Here is a 27,164-nt window from a genome sequence, read left to right on the forward strand (position 1 = left end):
TCCAGAAATTCACTACAAGGCACAGCTCAAGAATACAGCCAGGTAGAGTGGTCCTTGCCTGCAACCCCAGCTGTTTGGGATCAATGGAGCCTAAGAGTTCCTGGGCAAATCAGGCACCATCAGGCCCGCTAACCTCGTCAGTCAATAAGCAGTAAATCTGTTGAGCACTAACTGCATATCCAATGTTGAAAAGTGAAGAAAAACAGCAATTCACAAAAATAAATAAATAAATAAATAAATTCTGTCCTCCTGAAGCTTTCTGTTTTTTTTACAGGAGAGACTAAAACTTACAGAAAGTAACCAGTTGACAAGAGGTCAGTAGACAAAGAAGAATCATACACAAATCCTTTGCGATTCAGAGAGCTAAGGGAATGTGCCCTTTAGGGTTCCTTGGGTAACAACCTGATAGAAGTGAGAGACGGCTACACAGTGGCTAAAGCAGTTTTGGAAGGGAAAGATGACCCAAGAACAAGAAACAAGTGCAGACAGAGTCTCTGGGGCAGAAGTGTGCTACAGTGGCCTACCAACAACCAGGAGATCAGATCAGTGTGTAGGCAGGGGTAACTGGTGTTGCAGATCTATAGCGTTTAAAGCAAACAAAGTTTTTAGTGGGGCATAATGGTGCACACTATCCCAGAGCTCAAGAGGCTAAAACAGGAATTCTGCTGTTTGAGACCAACCTGGGCTACAGTGAGACTGTGTCTCCGTAAACAACCAGGAGAACCAGGTTTTACCCTGAAAGAGGAAGCCATCCCTCTTCAGATTCCCTTCCATGAAACAAAACAAAAATTCCTTTTTTGTTTTTGGAGACAGGGTCTCTTGTATCTCAGGCCGTCCTTAAACTGTGTATGTAGTGGAGGATGGTCTTGAACTTCTGATCCTCCTGCCTGCACCTCCAGAGAGCTGGTATCACAGGAGTGCATACCATACCCTCCTGGTTTTACACAATGCTGGGGGAATGATGCCCAAGGCTTTGTGCATGGTAGGCAAGCACTCCAACAACTCAGCCAAAACCTGAGCCCAAGGCATATTATTTTTATCACATTTATTTACTTTTACTGTTGCTGATTTATTTTTGAGACAGGGTTCTGTGAAAGAACCCAGGCTAGCTTTGAACTCAATCCTATACTCCTGGTTGGCCTCAAACTCAAGATCCCTAGGTGCTGGGATTACAGGTCTATACCATGTCTACCAGCTTTTATTAGGCAATTTTTTTGTCTTATTTTTGTTTTGTTTATTCAGACATGGTCTCCTGTAGCCCAGGCCAACCTCAAACTCTTTATGTAGAGTAGACTAGGCTAATTTTGAACTCTTGATCCTCCCCAACTAGACTTGGGGGGAGGGGGGGCTGGAACTGGCTTTGTAGACCAGGTTGGCCTCGAACTCAGGGATATTCCTGCCTCTAGCCTGCTGGAATTTCAACTCTTAGAAAGTTTAACTTTCGCTGACATTTCATCAGCCCTTCCATAAGGTTCTCTGTTGTAGAAATCACAGTGGAAAACAGCTGCCGGGTAAGCAAAAAATACATCTAATAATCGAGATGAAATAACTCACATCTACTTCAACCTTTATCTTGATGCCCCAATCCCGTGGGATGGAGCTTTACTGAGCTAAGGAAAAATGCATTTGGAAAGGGGGCCACAAATGACTAACATGTCAATTTAACTATCTAAAAACACAACAAAACGCTAGCAATCTGTGATGTTAAGTGGTGTGTGTCACACACACACACACACCCTCGAGCCTCTACATCAGGTCGCCTACAAACATCAGCTAGGACTGTTGAGTCCTCAAGTCCTTTGGGGGGGGGGGATACACACATCCAACTACGATCTGAATTTAAACTTTCCCACTTTTCTCCCTCCGGTTTTAGTGCAGCTCTCCGGGGAGGCGGGCGGGCGGGCGGGGGGTGGGGGGTCGGGCTGTGATTCGGTCGTTCCACACGATGCAAAACAATTCACTCGGGGCAAACAGCCCGTGCGGCTACCGGGCTCGCGGCGACCAGAGTGGAGAGAAAGCCTGAGTTGCGACCTCAGCGCAGGCCCAACTTGTCGGGGCTGCAGAGCATCTTTCCGGCGCGTGCCAACTCCCAACTCCGGGCGCCTCGAGGTCCCCCTCGCCGCAGGGCTCCGAGGCGAGCGGACGCGCCAGCCACAGTCGCTGGCCGCACTCGCTGCCCGGGGCCCCCGGCACAGGCCACAGGTGGCGCCGCCGCCCTCGCCCCCGCAGCCCGCGGCTCCGCTCGCTCCGCGCGCCCGCACTCTGGCTCGCGCCGGCCGACCCTTCCCGGGAGCTGCGGCCCGGCCCCGCCACCCCGGCTCGCCGCCTGCCCGCCCGCCACGCCCCCTGCCCGCGCGCCGCCCGCCTGCCCCCCGGCCGGAGGTGGCCTCACCTCACGAGGGCCAGAGCGGGGAGGGCGCCCGGTCTCCGCCGCCGCCCGGGCCCACGGCCGCTCGGCTGCGGCTCGGCCCCGACGGCCCGCGGCGGCGGCGGCGGGCGGCGGCGGCGGCGGTGGCGGCGGCGGCGGCGGCGGCGCGCTTCTGGGGGCGGGCTCTTCTCGGAGGGGGGTCTCCCCGGGCCCGGGGCGGGGAGGCAGGGGAGCGGGGCGGGGGAGGGGAAAGGGGCTCGGGAAGGAGGGGGAAGAGGGGAAGAGAAGGGGGCCCAAACCCGGAGAGGGAGAAAAGGGGGGAGGGGGAGAAGCAGAAGGGGAAGAAAGGCCCGGAGTCCGCCCCCCGCTGCGGCCTGCGCGCTACGTCACCACGTCCGGCGTGGTCGTCAGCGCGTCCTGCGCTGCTCGCGTCCCTGCTTCCTGTGTGCGCCTCTCCGGGGCCGGCGGGCGGGCGCTCGCACGCTCGCTCGCCCGCTCGCCGGCTGGCTCGCCCGCGCGCCCTCGCCTCGGTAGGGTGGCGCGCGCTCCCGCCGCGGGTGGCGGCCCCTGCAGCGCTCGCTCGCGGCGTTCGCCGAGGGGCCCGAGGTTAGAGCGCAGAGCGCTTACACGGACTTGGGGGGGGGGGAGTAGGTCCTCCTATGTAGCCCAGGCTGGCCTCACTTTGTAACCTGATGCTGACTTAACTGTGTTGTAGCCCAGGCTGGGCTCTGGCTCCACAGTCGTTTTTCTCCGTCTTCTTGGAGCTGGTATTAATGATACATACCAGAGCCATCTAGGGCTGCAACCCCTGCACCCAAAATGAAGCTTTTTTTTGTTTTGTTTTTTTGTTTTGTTTTTGTTGTTGTTGTTGTTTGCTATAGTTTGGTTCTTTTTAGACCGTCTGTATGTAGCCCTGAGTGTCTTGGAACTCACTCTGTAGACCACGCTGGCCTTGAACACACCGTGTCCTGCAACAGTCACATTCTTAGGTCTTCTGAAAGGTCCAGTTTTATATTGGAACAGTCCTCTTAAACAATCTAACCTCCCCTAAACCAAGTAGTAGTGGCACACGCCCTTAATCCCAGCGCTCAGGAGGCAGAGGCAGGGGGATCTCAGACTTTGAGGCCAGCCTGGTCTACAGAGTGAGTTCCAGGACAGCCAGGGCTACACAGAGAAACCCTGTCTGAGAAAAACAAAACAAAAAACCAACCTCCCCTATTTTGTCTACTCTAGGTAGGCTCAATCTACTTAGGACCCTCAAAGAAGCACTGTAGAGGCTGGAGGCGATGCTCAGCAGTTAAGAGCACTGTTGCTCATGAGAAGAGCGTGGGTTTGGTTACCTCAACCTCGTGGCAGCACACAACCATCTGTAACTCCAGTTGCAGGGGTCATTTTGCCTTAGCAGACAAAAGGCACTCAAACAATGCACATAGATGCATAGGAGGAGAACACTCAGACAGAATCTTTTTTTTTTTTTTTTAGGTAGTCTTAAACCAATGGGATTCTACCATTAAACAGTGACAAGAATGATGGTGGGGAAAAACTAATTACAGTCCATTGTAGTGGTCTTGGTGTGCTGTGGAAACAGAGCAATTAGTTCTTTTTTTTTTTCCCCAGAGACAGGGTTTCTCTGTGGCTTTGGAGGCTGTCCTGGAACTAGCTCTTGTAGACCAGGCTGGTCTCAAACTCACAGAGATCCACCTGCCTCTGCCTTTGCCTCCCGAGTGCTGGGATTAAAGGCATGCGCCACCATCACCCGGCTGAGCAATTAGTTCTTAAAAGCACTGACAAGCCCTCCGAGAAACTGCAGGTGAACTTTCAGCTAGCCTTAAAAAATAAGATAGGGCCAAACACGACTGGCAAATATATATACATACATACATATGAGTATTTTGTTTGTTGGACAGGGAGGAATGGAGGGGTGGGGGATGAAGATTCTTTGCAGATTACGTATGGAAATTTACACGTGCTGGATAAGGGCTCTACCATAGCACCATATCCCTAGCCCCTCAAAGAGGTGTGCAATTTATCTTTCCTTCAAAGCCCATCAGGTTCCAGATTTTCAAGTTGATGGCAGGAGCAATGATGGCCAGGATATGTTGAATGGGCATCTTTCTGTGTCTTAATATCTCTGCTGTCCTCAGGACAATAGTACAGTTATTACATCTGTCTTCCAGATGTGGAAACCCGAGGCATAGTAATTCAAACCAAGTCCAAGATAGCAAACTGAGTTTGTCTTCACTAGCAAAACTGACACTGGCACACACTTGTAATCCCCATACTCAAAAGACAGGCAGAGCTGGGTGGTAGTGGTGCAGGCCTTTAAACACCTCCCACCCCCGCACTCCAGGACAGCCTGGACTACCCAGCCAGGAATGGGGGGGTGAGACAGAGGCACAAGAACCCATGCAAGTCTGAAGTCGGCCTGGTGGACAAAGTAAATTCCAGTACAGTCAGATCTATAAGAAGAGGCCCTGTCTCAAGAATGAACAAATGGAGATGTAACTGGAAGGCTAGGCATAGTAGCAGGCACCATAGGCTTAACTATTGAGGAAGCTGCAGACACAAGTACTGCTAAAGACCAGAAGTCCAATGGTGGTGTGATCAACATAGAAATACCTATAAAGGGAGTTCTTAAGAGAAGCTTAGGAGCCAGGCGTTGGTGGCGCACACCTTTAATCCCAGCACTCAGGAGGCAGAGACAGGCGGATCTCTGTGAGTTCCAGGCCTGCCTGGTCTACAGAGCGAGTTCCAGGATAGGCTCCAATACAGAGAAACCCTGTCTCAAAAAACCAAAAAGGAGAGAAGAGAGAGATGCTTAGGAGGTAAGGTGTGCTGTGTTTTGCTCCTTCTCTCTGATCTCTCAACATTTCCCTCTATATCTGACTCCGGCCTTTTAGTACCTAGTCCAATTAAGAACTCCTTTTACAAATACCTTATGTGTTTTAGAAATAAAAGCCAGGTGTAGCGGTACAGGCCTGTAATCTCAGCACTTCAGAGGTGGAGGTAGCAGGACCCAGATCACAGTCATTCTCAGTTACACCGTGAGTTTGAGGCCAGGAAGTAATAGCTAAGGTTTGGATAATGCACAGAATGGAGTCTGAGTAGCATTCTAAGCCCATTATCTATGCCTCAGGACAATAGGCACTGTCATATATCTATTTATAGATGGGGACATCTAAGGCACAGTAATCCAACCAAAGTACCAGATGTGCAACTAAAGAAAAAGAAACTGTAGGTGGGGTGGGGCAGGGGGGAGGCCGGGGAGTGAGAAGGAAAAGGAGGCACTCTTGAGTTTGAGGCCAGGCAAGGCTACACAGCAAGACCTCATCTCACAAAAGCCAAAATTAAGAAAACAAACAAAAAAAAATGATGTCAGACACTGTGTCTCACACCTGTAATCCCAGCACTCAGGATTTAGAATTCAAGGCCAGCCCTGGCTACAGAGCAAGACCCTGCTCTGTATCATCCCAAGAAAGTGCTTTGCCTAGCATGTGCCTGGTGTCAATCCCCAGCATCATAAAAATTAAAGTAAGAATGTTAGACATCAATCTCTGCCGGCTGGTTGACAGGAGTGCCGGCAGTGATTGCTAATGGATACAGGTTTTCTCTTCCGGATAATAAAACTGTCCTTGGGCAGGAGGTAGCTAAGAGAGCACGAACCTAGCACCCACAAAAAAAGAAAATGTTAAGTAGCAGCTGTGGTTGCACAGCTGTTATTACAAAAACCCACCTTTTATATTGTAAGAGTCAATTTTGTGGTGTATCTTCATAAAACTTGTTTTTATTTGTTTGGGAGTTTTGGTGGGAGGGAGGGTTGAGGCAGGGTATCACCATATGGCCAAGTGGAGTCTGCCACTTACACCCTTCCCCCTGAACCTCTCATGGACTGAAGCATGCCAGTATGCCGACATCTGCTACCACTTCTGGATTAGGGTTAGGGGCTTTGTTATTTTTTTGGAGGGGGATGGTGTTACTAAGAATTGGACTTGCATAGCAGGCAAGTGCTTTTACCACAGAGTTCTATCCAAAACCCCTTTAAACTTTGTCTTTTGGAGAGAAAAGAGAGAGACAGTCTCACTATTAGCTCTGGCTGGCCTTGAACTCACTGTGTACACCAGGTCCGCCTGTAACTCTGCCTGCCTCTGCCTCCTGAGTGCTTTGATTAAAGGTGTGCACCCATAGTCCATCTTAGATCTTTACTTTTTTAATGAATAAAGTTATAAATTATGTGCAGTTGTGCTGGGTGGTAGCGGCACACACCTTTAATCCCACTGCTCAGGAGGCAGAGGGAGGTGGATCTCTGTAAATTTGAGGCCAGCCTGGTCTACAGAGCAGGTACCAGGACAGCCGGGGCTGTTACATAGAGAAACCCTGTCTTGAAAAACCAAGAAAATCAAATTATGTGCAGTTGTTCTTGCCCATTGTGGTTCTTTCAATGAGAATGGCCCCATAGGCTCATGTATTTGAAAGCTTGGTTTCCAACATTGTGATTAAAACACTATGACCAAGGCAACTTATAAAAGAAAGTGTTTAATTGGGGGTGGGGGCTTGCCATTTCAGAGGGACAGAGTCCATCACCACCATGGTGGGAAGCTGTAGCTGAGAGCTTACATCTTTTTTTTTTTTCGAGACAGGGTTTCTCTGTATTGCTTTGGAGGTTTATCCTGGCATTCGCTCTGGAGACCAGGCTGGCCTCGAACTCACAGAGATCCACCTGCCTCTGCCTCCCGAGTGCTGGGATTAAAGGCATGCACCACCAACGTCTGGCTGAGAGCTTACATCTTGATCCACAAGCACATGACGCAGAGAGAGAGAGAGAGAGAGAGAGAGAGAGAGAGAGAGAGAGGAGGGTGTGAGCCAGCATGCCACCATATATATCCTACAGGAAGAGAGTTGGATTTTAGCCAAAGCCTCCTGGTTTAAAAAACGCTACTCACCTCCCTCCAACCTCCAGCCTCCCCAGGTAAATTCCCCATGTAGAAATAGAATTCCTTCCTCAGGGACTCATTACTTGGGACTATCAGAGGACAGAGGTAAGAATTCTGAGAAACCTCAAAAGTTATTTTCCTAGGTAGAACTGATGGCAAAAGGTGAGAAAATCTAGACCTCGGGTCCCTTCCCCACTGTCAGTCTTGCCACTGAGGATGTAGGAAGTCGGTGTGTCTCCCAAGCTGTGCCCCGCTCTGAGTTGCTGTCCTGGTCCAGCTGTGTGAAATAGTGGCTTTCAGGCCATGTCTTGTCCTGGGGGACACCATTTTACACAGCAGCAGTTCATGTAAGCACTATGTCACCTGTCCTACACAAACCAAGAGGCACAGACTGATAAATTACTCCTACAAGTAAAACAGACACCCCCGCATCCCCATGGAAATAGGGGATATTAAAATATTAAAACCATTAGAAGGGGGCTGGAAAGATGGCTCAGCGGTTAAAAGCTGTAGTCAGAAGTTTCTCTGAAGACCAGGCTGGCCTGGAACTTACAGATCCACCTGCCTCTGCCTCCTGAGTGCTGGGATCAAAGGAAATGATGTGGCATAATGCTCTTGTACACTGTAAAGATTTGTCACTTGTGGGCTGGAGAGATGGCTCAGAGATTAAGAGCACTGACTGCTCTTCCAGAGGTCTTGAGTTCAATTCCCAGCAACCACATGGTGGCTCACAACCATCTGTAAGGAGATCTGGTGCCCTCTTCTGGTGTGCAAATATACATGGAAGCAGAATGTTGTACACATAATAAATAAATAAAAATCTTTAAAAAAAATTTGTCACTTGTATTGGTTTAATAAAACGCTGATTGGCCAGTAGCCAAGCAGGAAGTATAAGTGGGGCTACCAGACTAGGTCGGAAGAGGAAGGCAAAGATGCAGTCGCCAGGCTAGACACAGAGGAAGCAAGATGAGAATGCCTTATTGAGAAAAGGTACCAAGCCATAGATAAGAATTATGGGTTAATTTAAGTCATAAGAACTAGTTAGTAATAAGCTTGAGCAATAGGCCAAACAGTTTATAATTAATATAAGCCTTTGTGTGTTTATTTGGGACTAAACAGCTGTGGGACCAGGTGGGACAAACTTCTATCTACAAAAAGCACTGACTGGCCGAGCATTGGTGGTGCACATCTTTAATCCCAGCACTCGGGAGGCAGAGGCAGGCAGATCTCTGAGTTTCAGGCCAGCCTGGTCTACAGAGCAAGTGCCAGGATAGGCTCCAAAGCCACAGAGAAACCCTGTTTGAAAAGAAAACAAAAAGCACTGGCTGCTCTTTCAGAAGATCCAAGTTTGGTTCCCAGAACCTACATGGCAGCTCACAACTAGCTGTAACTCAAGAGGAATCTGACACCATCTCTGGCCTCCACAGGTACCGCAACATGTGGTGCACAGACATACATGTAAACAAAACACAGAGACATAAAAAATGAAAAGCAAGTCAGGCGTGGTGGCACACACCTTTAATACCATCTACATAGTGAATTCCAGGGAAGCCAGGGCTACATAGTGAGACCCTGTCTCAAAACAAAACCATTAGCGGGTCAGCAGGTAGAGGTACTTGTTCCCAAGCCGAATGAATGGGCAGCATTGGGTCCCTGACACCCACATGGTAGATGGAGAGAAACAACTTCTGCAAGTTGCTCACAGATCTCTACAGAATTCATGTGGCACCGTGTGCACAAGACACACACACAAGCACACACTAGACAAACTGTTTCAGATAGAAAGATCAGGCTCATAAACTTAATGAGTATACCAGACTAAGGAAGAAGAGTACAATCTCCACACACCCACACCCCAACTCACACACACACACCCATAAGAGGAAGGACCACCTAACACTGTGACGAAGCCTCAATGGCTGGTCACCTGACCACCAGGTACATGCATCAAGGGACCAATAGTCAGAGAATGTCAGCTCAGCACAGTCCCCGTTAGTTACTGGAGCCCACTTTCTTGGCCATCCGTCTGTCTATATTTCCTTCCATCCATCCACTTTTCCAGATAGTCCTACACCTCCACTTCCCTTCCCTGTGATCCGGTGTCTTCTAGCTCACCCCTGAGGCTCTGCTAGTCTCCAGCAGCTCTTCAGCTGAGTTATTAATATCTAACCACTTACAGTGACTCTTGGTATCTATGTCAGCTCTTGGCCTCCGTGCTCAATAAGGCTCTACAAAAGAAACTATTGACTGCCGACAACAGCCACGGGTGCTATCAAGGGAAACTGGGATTTCTTGGTAAATTACAAGCAATGAAACTGACAAAGCTTGCAAATTTATTGTTTTTTAATGATTCTGACACTCCGATCTATGTTTTTTCCAACATAGCAAAGGAGCGCACATCTTTTTTGGACATTTCTTTTCTCTCCCATTTCCTTAACTTTCAGATGATAACTTCGAGTCGGTGGGCAAAATCCAACCAGAACTAACAAAGAAGATTGGGCTGGGAGCACCAGCGAGGAAAGATGGGGGCCAGTGTACTTCAAGAGACAGAGAAGAGCTGGGGCGGAGTGGTCCTCGCCTTGGGAAGCAGAGGCAGCCTGGTCTACAGAGCTGGTTCCAGGGCAACAAAGGGAAGAAGAGGAGGAGGAAGATGAATCTCTGAAGCACTTCTGCTTTATTTTTATTTTAGCCAGGCATGGTGACACTTATCTTTACTCTCAGCACTTAAGAGGTCGAGGCAGGAAGATCATTGTGAGTTCAGGGCCAGCCTGGTCTACATAGCCAGTTCCAGGCCAGCCAGGGCTCTATCATGAGATCCTGTCTCAAAAACAAAGAAGCAAAAAGTGTCACCCTTTTAGGCTGGAGAGATGGCTCAGAAGTTAAGAGCACTGGCTGCTCTTCCAGAGGACCCAGGTTCAATTCCCAGCACCCACAAGGTGGCTCACAACCAACTATAATTCTAGTTCCAGGTGATCTGATGCCCTTTCCTGGCCTCCACATGTACCAGGCACATACATGATGCAAGACATACAAGCAGGCAAAACATGCATGTAAAATACAATAATAACAAATTTTAAAAGAAAATTTTAGAGCTGGAGAGATGGCTCAGAGGTTAAGAGTACTGGCTGCTTTTCCAGAGGACCTGAGTTCAATTCCCACATCACCGAATCTCACAACTGCCTGCAATCCAGCTTCAAGTGATTTGACACCCTCACACAGACATACATGCAGGCAAAATACCAATATACATAAAATAAATAAACAAATAAAATCATTAATAAATAAGTAAATAAAGGCAGGGTGGTGGTAGCACACACCTTTAATGCCAGCCCTCAGGAGGCAGAGGCAGGCAGGATCTCTGTGAGTTCGAGGCTAGCCTGGTCTACAGAGCAAGTTCCAGGACAGCCAGAGCTGTTAAACAGAGAAACCCCATCCTCAAAAACCTAAATAAATAATTAGATAAAATTATATTTAGTTATTAAAGAAAAATTTTTTTAAAAAAGTACCCTCTTAACCAAACATGGCTGTGAGACCAGGTTTGAGAAGAAAAGACAGGAGTTCAAAACCACCCTCCACTACATAGCAAGTCCAAAGCAAGCCTGAGCTACATGAGATTCTGACCCAACCACCCACCATGCACACACAAACATAGAGTCGCCATTTCCTTGTTTGTTTACTTATTTTGAGGCGTTATGGAAGCCTGAGCTCTAGTGATTGCCCTGCCTCAGTCGCTGAAGTAACTTTACCTTACAACATCTGCTTACAGCTTCCCAGCAAGGCTGTGCAGAGGAAGAATTCTAACCTTTGTCCCTAGGCCTGGCAGCTTGTCTGGTTAACGATCTCCTAACGATAGCAAAGGGACATACATCTCTCTCCAAACCACCAAGCCTCTCCTCACACCCCCACTCTGTACTGTCACTGTAGACACACTGGAGCATACTGCCAAGTTCCACCTGTACTGGGTTCATTTTTCTGGTCAGATATTTGGCTGCTCTATCTCTAGCAAAAAGGAGTCATGCCAGCCAGAGGTACACTCCTCCCAGGGTCCCCGGTGGCCAGGACAGAGTTGGGGCCACTAATGTCAAGAACCTGAACACTGCATTGTGTCCTCCAGGAGCACCTCCCCCAGCAATGACTTCCTCCTTGGTCCTGGTTTTTTTGTTACTGACTCCAGCCACAGTGGCCAACCTCCAAACTGTTGGTCCATGTCCAGCGTGTTGGGGAGCCACCTCCGACCTGGAGAGCCAGCGGGAGCTGCTTCTTGATTTGGCCAAGAAAAGTATCCTGAACAAGCTGCAGCTTAGCCAGCGCCCCACACTGAGTCGGCCTGTGTCCAGAGCTGCTCTGAAGACTGCACTGCAACGCCTCCGTGGGCCTCGTCAACAGGAAACCCTGATGGAGCATGACCAGACACAAGAATATGATGTCATCAGCTTTGCTGAGACAGGTAGGTCCATGGGCCTGCAGCTCTGACCCCAAACCTCACCCTGCAAAGAGAAAGTCTCCTCCCCAACTTTACTCTGATTGCCTCTCCCAAGTCATCCGGCTCCTGCCTCACACAGTTTGTGTCTGTATCCTGAGGCTTCTTCTGAAGCTGCTTGTCTTTATCCCCTCTTCTTTCTCTCTCTCTCTCTCTCTCTCTCTCTCTCTCTCTCTCTCTCTTTCTCTCTCTCTCTCTCTCTCTCTCTCTCTCTCTCTCTCTCTCTCTCTCCTTTCTGAGGCCATAACCCTCCCAGTGTAAACCTGCCCATTCCCCAAGCCAACGGCTGTGATTTCTCTGGCCCCAGGATCTATCACTTCTATCTCCTCTTCCCATTGATGTAAAAGGAGAAGCAAAACACCAAGATTACAATACCTCTCCATACCTGAGGTCCTCATGTTAGAACCAGGTCAAATAGCACCCAGAAAGAGGTGTGAACAATAAACACTAAAGAAACTCAGGCTTGGGCCAGGTGTGATGGCTCACAACTTTAATCCCAGCACTGGGGAGGTAGAGGCAGGTGGATCTCTGTGAGTTCTAGACCAGCTACACAGAGAAACCCCATCTCAAAAAAGAAAAAGCCGGGTGGTGGTGGCGCATGTCTTTAATCACAGCACTGGGGAGGCAGAAGCAGGCAAGATCTCTGAGTTTGAGTCCAGTCTGGTCTACAGAGTGAGTTCCAGGACAGCCAGGGCTACACAGAGAAGCCCCGTCTCAGAAAGAACAACAAAAGGATAAAAGGTAGAGGAAAGAAAGAATTGCTTCCACAGAGAAGAGCACGAGAGAGAAGATGAGGAAATCTTAGCACTTAGAAGCAAAATGCAAGGTGACTGCAAGTTCCCTTTTAGGTCTGGCCCCTTTCCCTTGGTAGCTGGTACCTACTCTCGGCCTGGAGACCCAGCACAAACTCTGCAGCCATGTAGCCTGGGCTCCCTGCAGAGACATTTCAGCTGAGTGACCTGGGTGGTTAGTTAATTGCCAGTTTTCTCATCAGTAAATGAGGATACTAAGAGCGTAGCTTAGAGATGTAAATGGGTTAATACATATATAAAGTCCTTAAGATGCGAAAAAGTAGGAAGGACGAGCATCCTATCTAGCAAGGATCTCCCCTCTCTGTATCTTCACATGAACGAAAGGAAATGCTCTGTCTGAACAGGACAGGAATAACCTCTCTGAGGCTCCACCCCCATGAACTAAGCTCCACCCCATGACCTAAGCTCCACCCCCATGACCTAATAACTCCCTGAAAGCTCCCCCTCCTAATACTCTCGCCTTGGGATCCAGATTTCAGCACGTTTGTTTTTTTCTTTTTTGAGACAGGGTCTCCTTATGTAGCCCAAGCTGGTTTGAAATTTACAGCATAGCTCAGATTGGCCTACCGCTCCTGACCTTTCTACCTTAGCATCTGAAATGCTGAGATTATCGACCTGTGCCCAGCTTCAACAAACGAATTTTGAGGGGGCAGAAGAAAAAAGAAACTATAACAGCTTTTCTCTGTGAAACTTCCGATCACTCTAGCCCAACCCTCTTTAAACACGGTGGCTGGCCTCCAAGAGGGCAATTGCAGTGTAAACGACTGTCCAGCCTCTGCATACACTTTGTTTACTTTTGTCCCGTGGACAAAGCATGTCACTGCGGCCAAATCCAGAAACTGGGAGGTGGAACTGGATAAAACCATGCAAACCGGCAGGTGTTCGTTGAGGGCTGCCAATATAGCAATCTGCCATAGTCTATCCTCTGGCCCTAATCAATCATTTCCTTCCCCTCGCACATCCAAACACAACCACCCCTCCTGATTCTCCGGTGTCATTTTCCATCCATTATAACCAGAAGTCCATGGTCTCATCACCTAAATGAAGAGTCTAAATCATGAGGCTGCTCAGGTACTTTTCTCCAGGTTCAGGGATCTTTAGTGTTGTCCTAAAACTGGCACATGCTGCCTTATGACAGCTGACGGTGACCATATCTGGGTTCGCATTAGAAGCTTAAAATTGGACCTCATGGAAGAATTTTTCTAGAGAAATTGTTGATCACTGCAAATCAGGGCTTTTAAGGATCCCCCTCCTGGGGACCAGTTGTTCCGTGTTTACTAACACACCACTGCCCATGTCCTAAAAATAAGTTGCATCTTCCCTCTACCCTCCAAACGCAATGTCGAGGCTAAGACAAAGACAGGGTAACCACTACGGACGTTCCCCTTCAGGAGGGTATGGGGGAATGGGTACAGAGCAGTCAGTAATTCGTAAGCACCTCTCTCTCTGATAGATCTTGCTGGCCCCCATCTCATAATCCTCTTTTTTTTTTTTTTCTTTTTTGGTATTTTTGAGACAGGGTTTCTCTGTGTGGCCCTGGCCTGCGTCTGCATTTCAGTGCTGGGACTAAAGGTATACACCACCACCACTGGCAAATAATAGGATCTTAATAACCACAGAGTCAAAGGAAAAGGAAGGAAAACTGATTTTATTTTTCAGTCTTTTGTAAAGTCCTTTTAGAAGTATTCTAAGTTCTGCTAGGAAACTGAGAAGGTAGGTGTGTGTGTGTGTGTGTGTGTGTGTGTTCTTTTGTTTCTTTGAAGCAGGGCCTCCCTCTGTAGTCCAGACTGTTCCACAACTAAGTGGTTGGCCTCCTACTCACAGCAATCCTCCTGCCTCAGTCTCCCAAATGCTACTAGAATTACAGGTGTGAGTCATTGCTCCTGGCTCTCTGGCTCCCCAACCCCCCTCCAACTCACGTCTCCTGAAATGCCTTATCACCGGAAGTTAAAATAGGATGATTGGCATTTTCAGCTTTCTACCAGGAAATCTCTCCAGCTGAAGTCACAACTTAGAAACGGCTTCTGGCTTCCAAGTTAGTACAGGTGACAGACAGCCCATAACTGGAGCTCCTCTTTCTCCAACTTGCACAGCAGCCTCCTCACTTCCATCTTTGCTAACAGTCTCTTCTCTGTCCTTCCAGACTTTGCCTGCCACTGAGTCCCAAAGTCAATGCTGCAAATTTTAGGTTTGGGTTACAGTGGTAGCACCCCACTTCTGATACACATTTCTTTTCCTGTCACTTGTTAGTATTATTTACCAACAAAAACGGTCTTGCTGCCGCTGCTGCCGCCGCTGCTGCTGCTGCTATGGAAGTTTTTGTTTGTTTGGTTCTGTCAATCACACATAATAGGCAGCTGCTCTATCACTTGAACTACACCTCAGCCCTAACTTAATTTTTTTATATTTTAAAAAATAATTTATTTAAGCCGGGCGTTGGTGGTGCACACCTTTAATCCAGCACTCGGGAGGCAGAGACAGGTGGATCTCTATGAGTTCAAGACCATCCTGGTCTACAAGAGCTAGTAACAGGACAGCCTCCAAAGCCACAGAGAAACCCTGTCTTGGGGCTGGAGAGATGGCTCAGAGGTTAAGAGCGCCAACTGCTTTTCCGGAGGTCCTGAATTCAATTCCCAGCAACTACATGGTGGCTCACAACCATCCATTATGAGATCTGGTGCCCTCTTCTGGTGTGCAGATATACACTGAAGCAGAATGTTGTATACATAATAAATAAATAAAATCTTTAAAAAAAAAAAAGGAAACCCTGTCTCGAAAAACCAATAATAATAATAATTTATTTAAATTTATTTCTGTGCATTGGTGTGAAGGTGTCAGATGCAGGGGAACTGGAGTTACAGACAGTTGTGAGCTGCTGTGTGGGTGCTGAGAATTGAACCCATGTTCCCTGGAAGAGCAGCCAGTGAGTGCTCTTAACCATGGAGCCATCTCACCAGCCCTACTCTTTTTATATTTTAAACACAGTTGTTTATTTGTTTTTGTCCTATCTTGATTTCTTCAGAGTCTCACTCTGTAGGTGAGGTGGACCTAAAATTTCCAGCAATCCTGGTCCAGCTTCCAAACTATGAGGAATATGTACGCGTGAGCCACCACACTGACGCAGCTTAACAAATTGTCTTAAAACAATTAGGCCATTCTTTGAAAGATTTTGTGTCTTAACTCAGTTTAACTGGGCAACTTTTGTGACCCAGGTGGTATAATTGAGGTCACTCAAGCCACTGTATTTAGCTGAGAGCTAAATGGAACCCAAATGTTTCTGATGGGCTCTCATTCTCCAGATCTCTGTCTCTCCCTCTGCTCTCCGTCCCCTCTCTCCCTCTCCAGGATTTCTCGTCATTTAAAAGTGTCTGGTTCCTAAGAGCACAAGATTTCAGTGTGTGTAAATCATTATCAAACTGCTTGGTAATGTCTCACTGACTAAACCATTGCAAGTCCAGAATCTATATGAGAGTAATGCATAAAATATGAATATTGAAAGGTGCTGGTTATTGGGAACCAATGGTGTAGTAGCCTTTTGTTGTTCTTGGGTTTTGCTTGTTAGATTTCATTTCTATTGTTTTTCTTAATTATATATGGTGTGATGGTGTGTGTCTGTGTGTGGGTATGCACACGTAATTACGTGCAGGTGCACACAGAGGCCATAAGAGTCAGATTCTCTTGGAGCTAGAGTTCCAGATGGTTGTGAGCCACCCAGTGTGGGTGCCAGGATTTGAATGTGAGTCCAGCGGAAGAAGAGTAAATGCTCTTAACCACTGAGCTATTTCTCCAGCACTTGTTTTTGTTTGTTTGTTTGTTTGTTTGTTTAATAGGGTCTCACATGGCCCATGCGGGCCTTGAATTCCCGGGACTCCTGCTTCTACCACCTCTTAGCACTGTGATTTTATGGGTGTGCAACACCACATACTGTTTTATTCAGGCTGGGAATGGAATCCAGGCTCCATGCATGCTGGGCAGGCACTCTCTCAACAGAACTTAGGGATCAATTTCCAGCACTACAAAAATGAAAGGAAAGCTAAACATGGTGGCACTCATCTGTAACACCAGCACTAGGGAGGCAGGGGTTCCTTAGAAAAAGATACCTCCCCAGGTTAGTACCTCGCCGGGTGGCAGTGGCACACACCTTTAATCCCAGCATTCAGGAGGCAGAGACAGGCAGATTTCTGTGAGTTTGAGACCAGCCTGGTCTACAGAGTGAGTTCTAGGAAAACCAGGGCTACACAGAGAAACCCTGTCTTGAAAAGCCAAAAAAGAAGAAAAGAAAAAGGAGGAGGAAGAGGAGAGAGAGAGAGAGAGAGAGAGAGAGAGAGAGAGAGAGAGAGAGAGAGAGAGAAAGGAAAGAAAGAAGAAAGAAAGAAAGAAAGAAAGAAAGAAAGAAAGAAAGGAGAGAAGATACTTCAGTAGGGAAGATGAGAGATGATGGTGAAAGGCTAGTTTGGACTACATGAGCCATGGTCTCAGAAAAGGGAGGAAAAAAAGTATGCTGAGAGCAGAAAGGTAGAAGGCTGCAATTACTTGACTAGGGTTTTTTATGTTCACAGGCCTCTCCAGCGTCAACCAGACTCGTCTTGATTTCCACTTCTCTGACAGAATGGCTGGTGGCATTGAGGTCCGACAGGCCCACCTTATGTTCTTTGTGCAACTCCCTTCCAATGCCACCCAGGCCATGAATATTCGAGTCCTTGTGCTAAGACCATATGATACCAACCTCACCTTGACAAGTCAGTACCCGCTGCAGGTGGACGCAAGTGGCTGGTACCAGCTTCTCCTGGGGCCTGAAGCTCAGGCTGCTTGCAGTCAGGGGCACCTGACTCTGGAACTGGTAACTGAAAGTCAGGCGGCCCACCGTTCAGTCATCCTGGGTGGGTTTTCACACAGGCCCTTCGTGGCAGCCCGGGTAAGAGCCGGGCACAAGCATCGGGTTCACCGACGAGGTATCGACTGCCAGAGAGGGTCCAGGATGTGCTGTCGACAAGAGTTCTTTGTAGACTTCCGGGAGATTGGCTGGCATGACTGGATCATCCAGCCTGAAGGCTATGCCATGAACTTCTGTACTGGGCAGTGCCCACTACATGTGGCAGGCATGCCTGGCATCTCTGCCTCCTTTCACACCGCAGTGCTTAATCTACTCAAAGCCAACACAGCTGCTGGCACCACCGGAGGGGGCTCATGCTGTGTGCCCACAGCTCGGCGTCCTCTGTCTTTGCTCTACTATGACAGGGACAGCAACATTGTCAAAACGGACATACCTGACATGGTGGTAGAGGCCTGTGGGTGCAGTTAGTGTGATATAGGCAGCCTGAGGTAGAGCAGGCAAATATAATCTTACCTGGCCTTCCTCAGAAGGAGAGAGTGACTACATTCCTGCTTCTGTTCACAATGTAACCACCTTCTTTCTAAGCATGCAGACTGCTCTCTGTTGACTCCAAGAGATCTACATCTAAAGAGAGTCACCCATAGCCACCAGCCTCTCTCTCTCCTGGGACATAGTTGACCCAGAACAGCCTCATTCTGAACCCTCGTCCAGGGGCTAATCCACTGCCAACCACAAGCAACATCGTTTTGTTCCCAGCAAAGTCACCCCTCGCTCACCCTTAACCAATGATGTTATCTACTCTGCTTCCTGCCCTGCCAACTGATGGCTCCCACTTCAAGATGACATGCCCTAGCATCTTCCCTTGAGTTCTCTGGTGCTCCAAAGAACCACTTCTTTGGGTTGACCAGATGGCTGTTTTCCAAAGCAAGACCCTTGCCCAAATATCCTACTAATACTGTTTGTGTGGCCTCCAGTGTTCTCTGTCTTCCTCTGCCCATGAGGGCTGTCACACCAGGGCCACATCATCCGAGCTATCCTATCCTCTAACTTCCAGCTGAATTTGACCAAAGGGAGACTCAGGTTGGAGACTAAAGGCTGGGGAGTTACAAGGTCAGAAATCGCCATCAGGCACAAGGTCTCACACCTATAATCACAGAAATTAAGGAAGGTGCTTTCTACAGGTTGAGGTCAGCTAGTTCCAGCCTGGGCTGTACTGCTAAGACCTTGTTGTCACACGAATAAAAAAAAAAAAAAAAAACCAGAGAAAGATATTGAGGTTCAAGCTGAAGATCAGAGAAGCAAAGCGGCCAGCCAACTAGCTCTTACCTCTACCTCAGACTTTGGGGGTGGGGTGATCCTGACTCCATAAATCCTTAGCATGGCTGGAGACTGAATCTCCTAAGACTGAATGCCACATGAGACCCTTTGCTTCTTCCTAATATACCTCTCTAGTGCTGGGATTAAAGGCATGAGCTCTGTTACTCTTTTATGCTGATTCACTCTCGTGTAGCCCAGGGTGGTCTTGTACTCACAGAGATCCATCTGCCTCTGTCTCTTGAGTCCTGGGATTAAAGGTGTGTTCCACCACTTCCCAGCTTCTATGGCTGTGGCTGGCTTTGCATTCTGATCTTCAGTGGCTTTATTAGATCATAAATCACCACACTTTATCACAAAAGGAGAGGAAAGGAAAGGAGAAAAAAATTTTCCTACACCTACTCCCAGCTTGTTTGCAGATTGTGGCTCTGTGTATCCATGGTTGTGCTATGTTCACATGGCTCCAGGTTTTGGGGCTCCGATATCATTATTTCCACATAAAGAATCCAGATGGCTTGCCCCTTTTCTAGTCCCCAGAGTTTGAAGATCCCCCCCCCCACCTTTTTATTTCAACTCACTATGTAGAGCAGGCTTGCCTGGAACTCACAGAAATCCTTCACCACCATGTCCAGTCTTGAACATTATTTTTGGTTGGGCCCCTTATCCCTGCCTATGACCCTGTAACTCCTTCACTAAGTCCTCTTGAGGCAGCTCAAAATGTCCTCTGTCTCCTATTGGGATTCTCCCTGACACCCAAGACAATGGGATCCTTCCTCTGCCTTCCCATGATACCCTCCAGCTTGGTTGTTTCAGCCATCTCATACTCCATGCCTCATCCTCCTCCAGGCTGCCTTTCCTTCCGTAATCTTCCTCCATCCTTCCAGAACTATCTTCCAGTGGTGTCATGGCTAATAATGAACTAGCTGTTGCCTGACTCTCATCTCACTCTGTACTCCAAGAGATGAGACAGATCAATAATCAATTACCAAGAAAGCCAACACTGGCCACACAGGGTGGGAGGCAGAGGCATTCTCAGAGCTTGTTTTTGAACTTTGGTTCCCCTCCCTTTCACCCACTCCTAGAGCTTCAACCATGAATCCCACCCGGAAGCTTGAGTCAGGCAAGAAGAGGAGAGCCTAGGATAAAGAGAGGCTAGCGTTTGCTCTAACATCTGGTCCTCTTTAGACCTTTGCCCTTCTTTCGTCACTGTCCCCTCCCTTTGGCTGGACAGCCCTGAACCATGGGGTCGATACTGTCTGCAGCCCAAGGCCAGGTTTGCGCAAAAACCCATGTGTCCTTTGGGTAATGTGATGTCTGTGTTTGCTCAGCATATAATCTCTTCCTACCAGGGTAAGAGGTCCCTGCCATGGAAACGCAGAAGAGAAAACCTGCAAAGGACCTTTTGGGGGGCTGCAAGCCTGAGCTGTGGGGTTTCCTAAGCAGCCTGTGGAAGTCTTCCATATTTACTTGGGAAGACTAAAGAGGTTTCAGAGTGTCTCTTCCTCTCCCTCTTGTCAGTGTGCCCCACTTTTATCCCTCTCTCAGCTCTATTTTCTTCCCTTATAGTGACAGTTTCAGTGCCCAGGACCAAGACCAAGGTAGGGTACAGTGAAGCATTCACCTGGATGGGCAAAATTTTAAGGTGAAGGCAAACAATTCATCAATGGAGAAAACCATCATTTTAATGAAAGATTTTTCAAACATAGTGAACGCTGAAAATCCACGATGAACAAAACAGCATATTTAAAAATAAACACGGGCTCCATGCTATTCACTTTCTTTTTTCGCTCTGCTTTTTGTTTAAAAGAAGGGGGAGGGGTTAAATGGAAGAACCTGTTATCATCTACACATTTTCTTCCTGAGCCCCCTGCCCCCTGGCTCTAGACTCCTTCAGGCTGTTCTCATTTGGGCAAATAAGTGGCCCTGCTTCTTCTATTTCCTTCCCCACTGTCAAGCCTGTCGCTACCCCCAGCCCCCAGCCAGCTTGGTGGCAAGGCGGGCAGTGCGGCAGATGCCTGGGTATTTATAACCTGGAAGCACTTCTTGGGAAAGTGACTAAGATGCTAAGAGCGTATTTATAGCTAAGCTCTGATGTAAGTGTCAGTGGGGAGGTAGGGCCAGGCCAGGCTCAACAGCAAAGGGGTGGGAAAAACGTGAAATCATGGGCACCTGACGAGGAGGGTTCCGGAAAGGTGGCATCAGTGGCTCCTACAGCCACTTCTTCTTGCTACTTCCCCTGAGCCTGATTCCTGGCACAAACAAGTAAGCCCTCCTAGGCACCGCCAGAAATGGGAACTTGCAGTCTCATGATCCAGATCCCCCAGGGGCTATCAGGCTGTCACTCATCTGCAGTGACCAACAGAGAGGGACCGAAAGCTATAGAAAGCAGTGGCCAAAAGTCTTCAATGTGTTTCCGGGCCTGGGGAGAAATGCAGGTGGATATAACTGTCTCCTACTCCTTTCTCCTCCCTCTCCACTCCATGGCACCCTGGATTTCTAGGAAGTCTGGCCTCTATCATCGGGCTCCATCGCCATGTGTCAAAGGTGGCCGGGATGTGGTGCAGAGGTCTTCCTCTGCTGTCTGGCAGTTGTGGAGCAGAGGAACCAGCCCCTTTCCATGGTCTGGGAGGGAAGCAGGATGGTAGGGGAGAACAGGAGGCATTTTCCACGTCTGTCCCCAGGAATCGTGGCTGCTGTGTAGTGGCTGCTGTCCAGTGGCAAGGCACTGCCACATGGTGGACACTGGTGGTACTGAGGCTTGGCTTTCAAAGAACATCCTTTTCCCCTGGCCCAGATCTGGAACACTCCAGGCAGCCCCACCAGCTGAAGAAGAGGAAGATGGGGAGTAGGTGGGGTACTCTAAGTCACACCTCTTTTGTTCTCAGCTTTCTCACTGATGCCTCCCAGCTTCTTAAAGAAACTGTGACCCAAGGAGAAAATCTAGCCAGATGTCACCTGCTTGTATCAGAGGTACAGGGTCACTCCCATTTAAAGTCATGCACCTTAGGGCTGGCTATGTAGCTCAGTGGTAGGATACTAGCCTAGCATGTGCAAAGCCCTGGTTTCAATTCTCAGCACGGAATAAAAGCCAGGTATGGTGGGCAGTTCTTGCCTTTAATCCCAGCATTCAAGAATAGAAGTAGAAGGTCACCCTTATCAACGTAGGGAATTGAAGGTCATCCTTGGCTACGGAGGGAGTTCAAAATCAGCCTGGAATATAGGGGAGCCTGGCTCAAACAACATCAACAACAAAGTAAAGCAACTCACTATAGTCTTGCCACTAAGGAGACTGAGACAGGAGGCTCACCTACTTATTCCTAGGAGTATTAGCCAGCCTGGCCAACATAGAAACAGTTCATCTCAAAAGACAAAAAATTAAAACAAAACAAAGAAATATTAACAACAATAATAAACCAGTCTGACTGGCATGAAAAAAATCTGGGCAGTATTGGCACACGGCTTTAATACCAATACTCAGGAGGCAGAGTCAAGCAGATCTGAGCCTGAGGCCAACCTGGTCTACAGAATGAGTTCCAGGACAGCTAGGGCTACACAGAGAAACTGTGGGGGGGGGGCGGTGGTTAGGGATTGGTGGGGGCAGGGGAGAATGGAGTCAAAGATTGGGGGATGACTCACAAGGCCTGCATTACAGTCTCCAGAGCCCAGGTAGAAATGGGAGCATGAGCTCATGACCCCAGGTTGGGGAGGCACAAAGAGAAGGCAATTCCTGGGATTCGATGGCCAGCCAGCCAAATGAGTTCCAGGCCAATGAGAGACTCTGTCTCAAAAGAGATGAGTCATATTCCTGAGGGTGGCGCCCAGGGCTATCCTCCAGCCTCCACATACATGCTCAAACACACACACACACACACACACACACACACACACACACACACACACACACACAGAGCCAGTGAAGAGTGGCTGAACAGCTGGATGAGGAGGAGCTAAGGCTGCTGTGCCTTTCCTAAACTTCCCATTTTCCAACCTTAAACTTCCCATTTTCCAACCACCCTAACAGAGGCCTGGGATGCCTCAGATTTTGCCAACTCCTACAGTTGGCCCTAAAGACAAGTGGTCACTGGGCACAGGCTCTACAGAATGCATGCCCCTCTGCCAGCCTCAATGGACTCTGCCCCGCTGCGCTGTCAGGTTGCATCACTGCCACCCCCACCTCTCTGGGTTTCCCAGACACCACAGAAGCACGTCCTCACCCCTTGCTCTGGCCCTCTCCCAGTTGGACTCTGGGCAGCCAGCACAGGCAGGGTCAAAAGGTAACTTCTATGCCCCGTGGCACTGCCACCTTGGCCTGAGCAAGAGGACTCTAATTTTCCTCTCACCCTATCCCAGGTGCAAAGCTAGAAATGGAGACCAGAATTATTCTGTCCTGGAGATCCCCGGAGAACTGGCACCCATGGCTGCCTCATAAAACTGTTACAGAAGTCATGGGCAAACTGGGAAGACAGGATGTGTTAGGGAGCTGCCCATCCCCACCTGACTCCTATGGAGTCCTTCGTCTGCGTCCCAGACCTTGGGAACTGAGCATATGAAATCTCCCTCTTTCTTGCATCATGTATGTCCACATTGTACTACCCCTCCCCATACCCCACCTCAAGCCATCACCGCCAGATGGTGAAACTTGAGCCCCAGGGGAGACCTCCACGCTCGTGATGGGCAGCACAGCTGGCCAATCCTAAGGTTCAGAGGTTGGGTCTGCTGGCTGACCGCTAGGTGAGGGAGCCCAAGCAGTTGGCTCTAAAGAGGCCCTGCTCAGTGGTCAGTCATGAGCGGTGAGGGTCAAACACAGCTTCCCATGAGATGAACTACTCTCAGGCATCCTGAGACCCAGGCCATCGAGACACGTAGCTCTGCCCTTTTTATCAAGAGTAGCTGTGACACTGCCGCTGCTGCTGCACCCTCTTTGGCTCATTCAATTGCCATTGGAGGCTCTCAGTTCAGGACCATCTACCCGGAGCATGGGGCTTTCAGATGTCCAGCTCTGGCCGGTGCTATTGTGGGCATTGGCATGGTTGCAGAGTACAAGATCTGCATGCCCGTCCTGTGGGGGCCCGACCCTGGCACCCCAAGGAGAACGCGCTCTGGTTCTAGAGCTAGCCAAGAAGCAAATCCTGGAGGGGCTGCACCTGACCAGCCGTCCCAGAATAACTCGCCCTCTGCCCCAGGCAGCACTAACCAGAGCCCTCCGGAGACTGCAGCCCCGGAACCTGGCTCCTGGCAACCGAGAGGAAGTCATCAGCTTTGCCACCACTGTAGGTGGGTGAGGGGAAGAGACAGGGAAGTGAAGGAAGGAGGAGAGTCCTGCAAGGGAGGCAGGAGGAATGGGGTGTGACAGGAGAAGGAGGAGCTGAGGGCAAGAATGTTTGTGAGCCAGGACAGGCTCTTCCCAGAGATCTGAGTGAGGGACGGACGGTGCTGGGCAGGGTACTGAGCAGAGTGGCAGAAGTGTCCAAGGGAAGCTTTGTCTCTGTTCACATTTTTCTTTTCTTTTCTTTTCTTTTCTTTTCTTTTCTTTTCTTTTGTTTGAGCAGACAAATCCACTTCAACCTACCGCTGCATGCTCACCTTCCAGCTGTCCCCTCTCCGGTCCCACCACCTGTACCATGCCCGCCTCTGGCTGCATGTGCCCCCGTCCTTCCCTGGCACGCTCTACCTGAGGATCTTCCGTTGCGGCACTAAGAGCTGCCGGGGATACCGCACCTTCCTAGCCGAGCACAGAACGACTTCCTCGGGCTGGCACGCCCTGACTCTGCCCTCTAGCGGCCTGCGGAGTGATGATTCTGGAGTCGTGAAACTCCAGCTGGACTACAGACCCCTGGACCCTAACAGCACGGTCATTCCACTGCCACGCAGACTCTTGGACACAGAGGGACAGCAGCATCCCTTCTTGGAACTTAAGATCCGAGCTAATGAACCCGGAGCAGGCCGGGCTAGGAGGAGGACCCCCACCTGTGCTCCTGAGACCCCCCTATGTTGTAGGAGAGACCACTATGTAGACTTCCAGGAGCTGGGGTGGCGGGACTGGATCCTGCAGCCCGAAGGATACCATCTGAATTATTGCAGCGGGCAGTGCCCGCCACACCTAGCTGGCAGCCCTGGCATTGCTGCCTCCTTCCATTCCGCTGTCTTCAGCCTCCTCAAAGCCAACAACCCCTGGCCTGTGGGTTCTTCCTGCTGTGTCCCCACTGCCCGAAGACCTCTCTCACTCCTCTACCTCGACCATAATGGCAATGTGGTCAAGACCGATGTGCCAGACATGGTAGTCGAGGCCTGTGGCTGCAGCTAGCAAGAGGACCTGGAGGTTTAAGGTTCAAATTGGAGGTTCCCTGGCAAAAGACTCCTGTGTCTGGAAGCTTGAGATTTGCTGACCCACGCAGACATCCTCCAGGCTACCTGGCGGTGTGACTGGGTTTGATTCCCGTGGAAATCAAATGGGCATTTTCTTGCCCTAGATTCCCGTCTATTTCAGGTTGCTGCAAATGTGGACAGATGGGTAAACTGTTTCCTCTCAAGGGGACTGCTTTGGCCAGCACCGTTTTCTACATTGAGCCCTGTTCCAGGACAGCAGGGAATGTCGTGGGAGGGAAAGGAGGAGGCAGGGGAAAATTACTTAGTCTCTTCCCCAGAAAAGAAATCTCTCAAGTGATGGAGCAGGAAGTAGAGGCGCCAGCAGGCTGGGAAAAGACTAAGAAGCGGGCTAAGAACAGGGTCCATTGCCTGATTTGAAGTGAAGTCAAGAGAAAGATGAGCAAGGTGTGCGTGAGTGTGGGAAGGGAGTCGGGGTTAGGAGGGCCTGGAGTTGGGGGTTAGTAAGAAGGGATGCTGGGCTCATGACATCCCCTAGCTTTCCCTCGAGGACAAGATCCAAGTGGAAGACATAATTTATATTTTCTTAATAAAAACGAGAAAGAAAGGCAACAGTGAGTCATGATAGGAGTTGATGTGATGGGCCATAATGAAAGGGTGGTCTGGGTACCTCTGGCAGTTCCCCAAAGCCTCTCAGAGGTTTAGAAACCACTTTCGTAATAATACTAAGATGCTATTTGCCTCTTATTATTTCTACGTTGTACAGTGGGGCCAGGGTGTGGTGCTTTGTACTTATAATTAAAGCATTCATGAGGCTGAGGCAGGAGGATCACCATGAGGCTGAGGCAGGAGGATCACCATGAGTTCAAGATCACCAGAATTCAAGACCATGAATTCTAGGCCAGCCTGGGCTCCTGAGAACCTGCCTTAAAGCAAAAAAACACATTCAGTGGAGTTTTCCAGAGTATGCTAGGTCATACAGCTGATTACATTACTGCAGAGAGGTTAGGAACTTGTCTATTCTTTCCTTCCTCTCCTTTAAAAAATTTTATTTATAGTCTGGACGTGGTGGTGCACACTTTTAATCCCAGCACTTGGGAGGCAGAGGCAGGCAGATCTCTGTGGTTTTGAGGCCAGTTTGATCTACAAAGTGAGTTCCAGGACAGCCAGGGCTGTTATACAGAGAAACTGTATCTCAGAAAACCAAAAAAAGAAGTTTTATTTATTTTTCTTTTATGTGAGTATTTTGCCTGCATATAGTGCAGTGCCCGTGGAGGTCAGGAGAGGGCGCTAGATTCCCTGGAACTGGAGTTACAGACACCGTGTGAGTTGCTGGGTGAATGCTGGGAGCAGAACTCAGGTCCTGAGTAAGAGAAACAAGTGTGTCTCATGGCTGAGCCATCACTCCACCTGCCCCACACACCTTGTTATTGTTGTTTGTTTTTGAAACAGCCCATGCTAGCCTGGACTCTCAATCCTCCTGTCTCAGTGATGAATTTAAAGGTATAAATCATCATACCTGGCAACATGTTCTTTTGTTACCATACTTTTTTGCCTTTATTTTATTTATTTATTTTTGGTTTTTCAAGACAGGGGTTTCTCTGTATTGTTTTGGAGCCTGTCCTGGAACTAGCTCTTGTGGACCAGGCTGGTCTCGAACTCACAGAGATCCGCCTGCCTCTGCCTCCAGAGTGCTGGGATTAAAGGTGTGTGCCACCAACGCCCTGCTATTTGCCTTTAAATGTTAACACAATGCCGACACAAGGAAGTCACACATAAAAGGGCATCAATTATTTTTCTTAAATATTAGAGAAAAGGTACTGGAGACTTGGTTCAGTACCTATGGGACTTGATTTCAACTCCTAGCTCCCATGTCAGGTGGCTCACAAACTACCTGTAACTCCAGCCCTGGAGGATCCAGTGCCTCTGACCTCCAAGGGCACCCACACTCACATTTACATATCCCACAATTAAAAATAAAAATGAGCCGGGTAGTGGTGGCGCACACCTGTAATCCCATCACTCGGGAGGCAGAGGCAGGCGGATCTCTGTGAGTTCGAGGCCAGCCTGGTCTCCTGAGCGAGTACCAGGATAGGCTCCA

At 49.0% G+C, this 27,164-nt stretch overlaps 3 protein-coding genes and 1 long non-coding RNA gene across 10 annotated transcripts in view; 2 read left to right on the forward strand and 2 right to left on the reverse strand.

Moving 5' to 3' along the window:
- The window catches only part of LOC100755585 (SH3 and cysteine-rich domain-containing protein 3), a 119,316-nt gene extending 116,790 nt beyond the window's left edge, over nucleotides 1-2,526 (reverse strand). For all 7 annotated transcript variants that reach the window (XR_004771945.1, XM_035451275.1, XM_035451276.1 and 4 more), the window contains exon 1: nucleotides 2,393-2,526. The gene's annotated coding sequence lies outside the window, so the exon portion shown is untranslated. The remainder of the gene's footprint in view (nucleotides 1-2,392) is intronic.
- An 8,859-nt stretch (nucleotides 2,527-11,385) lies between these two features.
- Inhbc (inhibin subunit beta C) lies at nucleotides 11,386-18,131 on the forward strand. Its single transcript, XM_027392210.2, has 2 exons — nucleotides 11,386-11,746; nucleotides 17,151-18,131. The coding sequence occupies exons 1-2, from the start codon at nucleotides 11,431-11,433 to the stop codon at nucleotides 17,891-17,893; spliced, it is 1,059 nt and encodes a 352-aa protein (XP_027248011.1). The 5' UTR covers nucleotides 11,386-11,430; the 3' UTR covers nucleotides 17,894-18,131.
- Nucleotides 18,132-20,399: 2,268 nt separating this feature from the next.
- On the reverse strand, nucleotides 20,400-24,499 carry LOC113832960. The gene is made up of 2 exons (XR_003480471.1): nucleotides 24,411-24,499; nucleotides 20,400-21,562 (listed from the first exon to the last, which is right to left on the reverse strand). It is a non-coding gene; the product is annotated as an uncharacterized LOC113832960 (long non-coding RNA).
- On the forward strand, nucleotides 23,530-25,869 carry Inhbe (inhibin subunit beta E). Its single transcript, XM_027392211.2, has 2 exons — nucleotides 23,530-24,013; nucleotides 24,289-25,869. Exons 1-2 carry the CDS (start codon nucleotides 23,716-23,718, stop codon nucleotides 25,041-25,043), a joined length of 1,053 nt encoding a protein of 350 aa, XP_027248012.1. The 5' UTR covers nucleotides 23,530-23,715; the 3' UTR covers nucleotides 25,044-25,869.
- Nucleotides 25,870-27,164: the final 1,295 nt, after the last annotated feature.

Source organism: Cricetulus griseus (assembly GCF_003668045.3).
Source record: "Cricetulus griseus strain 17A/GY chromosome 1 unlocalized genomic scaffold, alternate assembly CriGri-PICRH-1.0 chr1_0, whole genome shotgun sequence".
NCBI lineage: Eukaryota > Metazoa > Chordata > Mammalia > Rodentia > Cricetidae > Cricetulus > Cricetulus griseus.

What these genes read in the sequence shown, in the direction of transcription:
- Inhbc (XM_027392210.2), top strand. Translation starts at nt 11,431, where the DNA reads ATGACTTCCTCCTTGGTCCTGGTTTTTTTGTTACTGACTCCAGCCACA. An exon ending in CATCAGCTTTGCTGAGACAG is followed by an intron (nt 11,747 to 17,150) that starts GTAGGTCCATGG and finishes TTATGTTCACAG; the next exon opens with GCCTCTCCAGCGTCAACCAG.
- Inhbe (XM_027392211.2), top strand. Translation starts at nt 23,716, where the DNA reads ATGGGGCTTTCAGATGTCCAGCTCTGGCCGGTGCTATTGTGGGCATTG. An exon ending in CAGCTTTGCCACCACTGTAG is followed by an intron (nt 24,014 to 24,288) that starts GTGGGTGAGGGG and finishes TTGTTTGAGCAG; the next exon opens with ACAAATCCACTTCAACCTAC.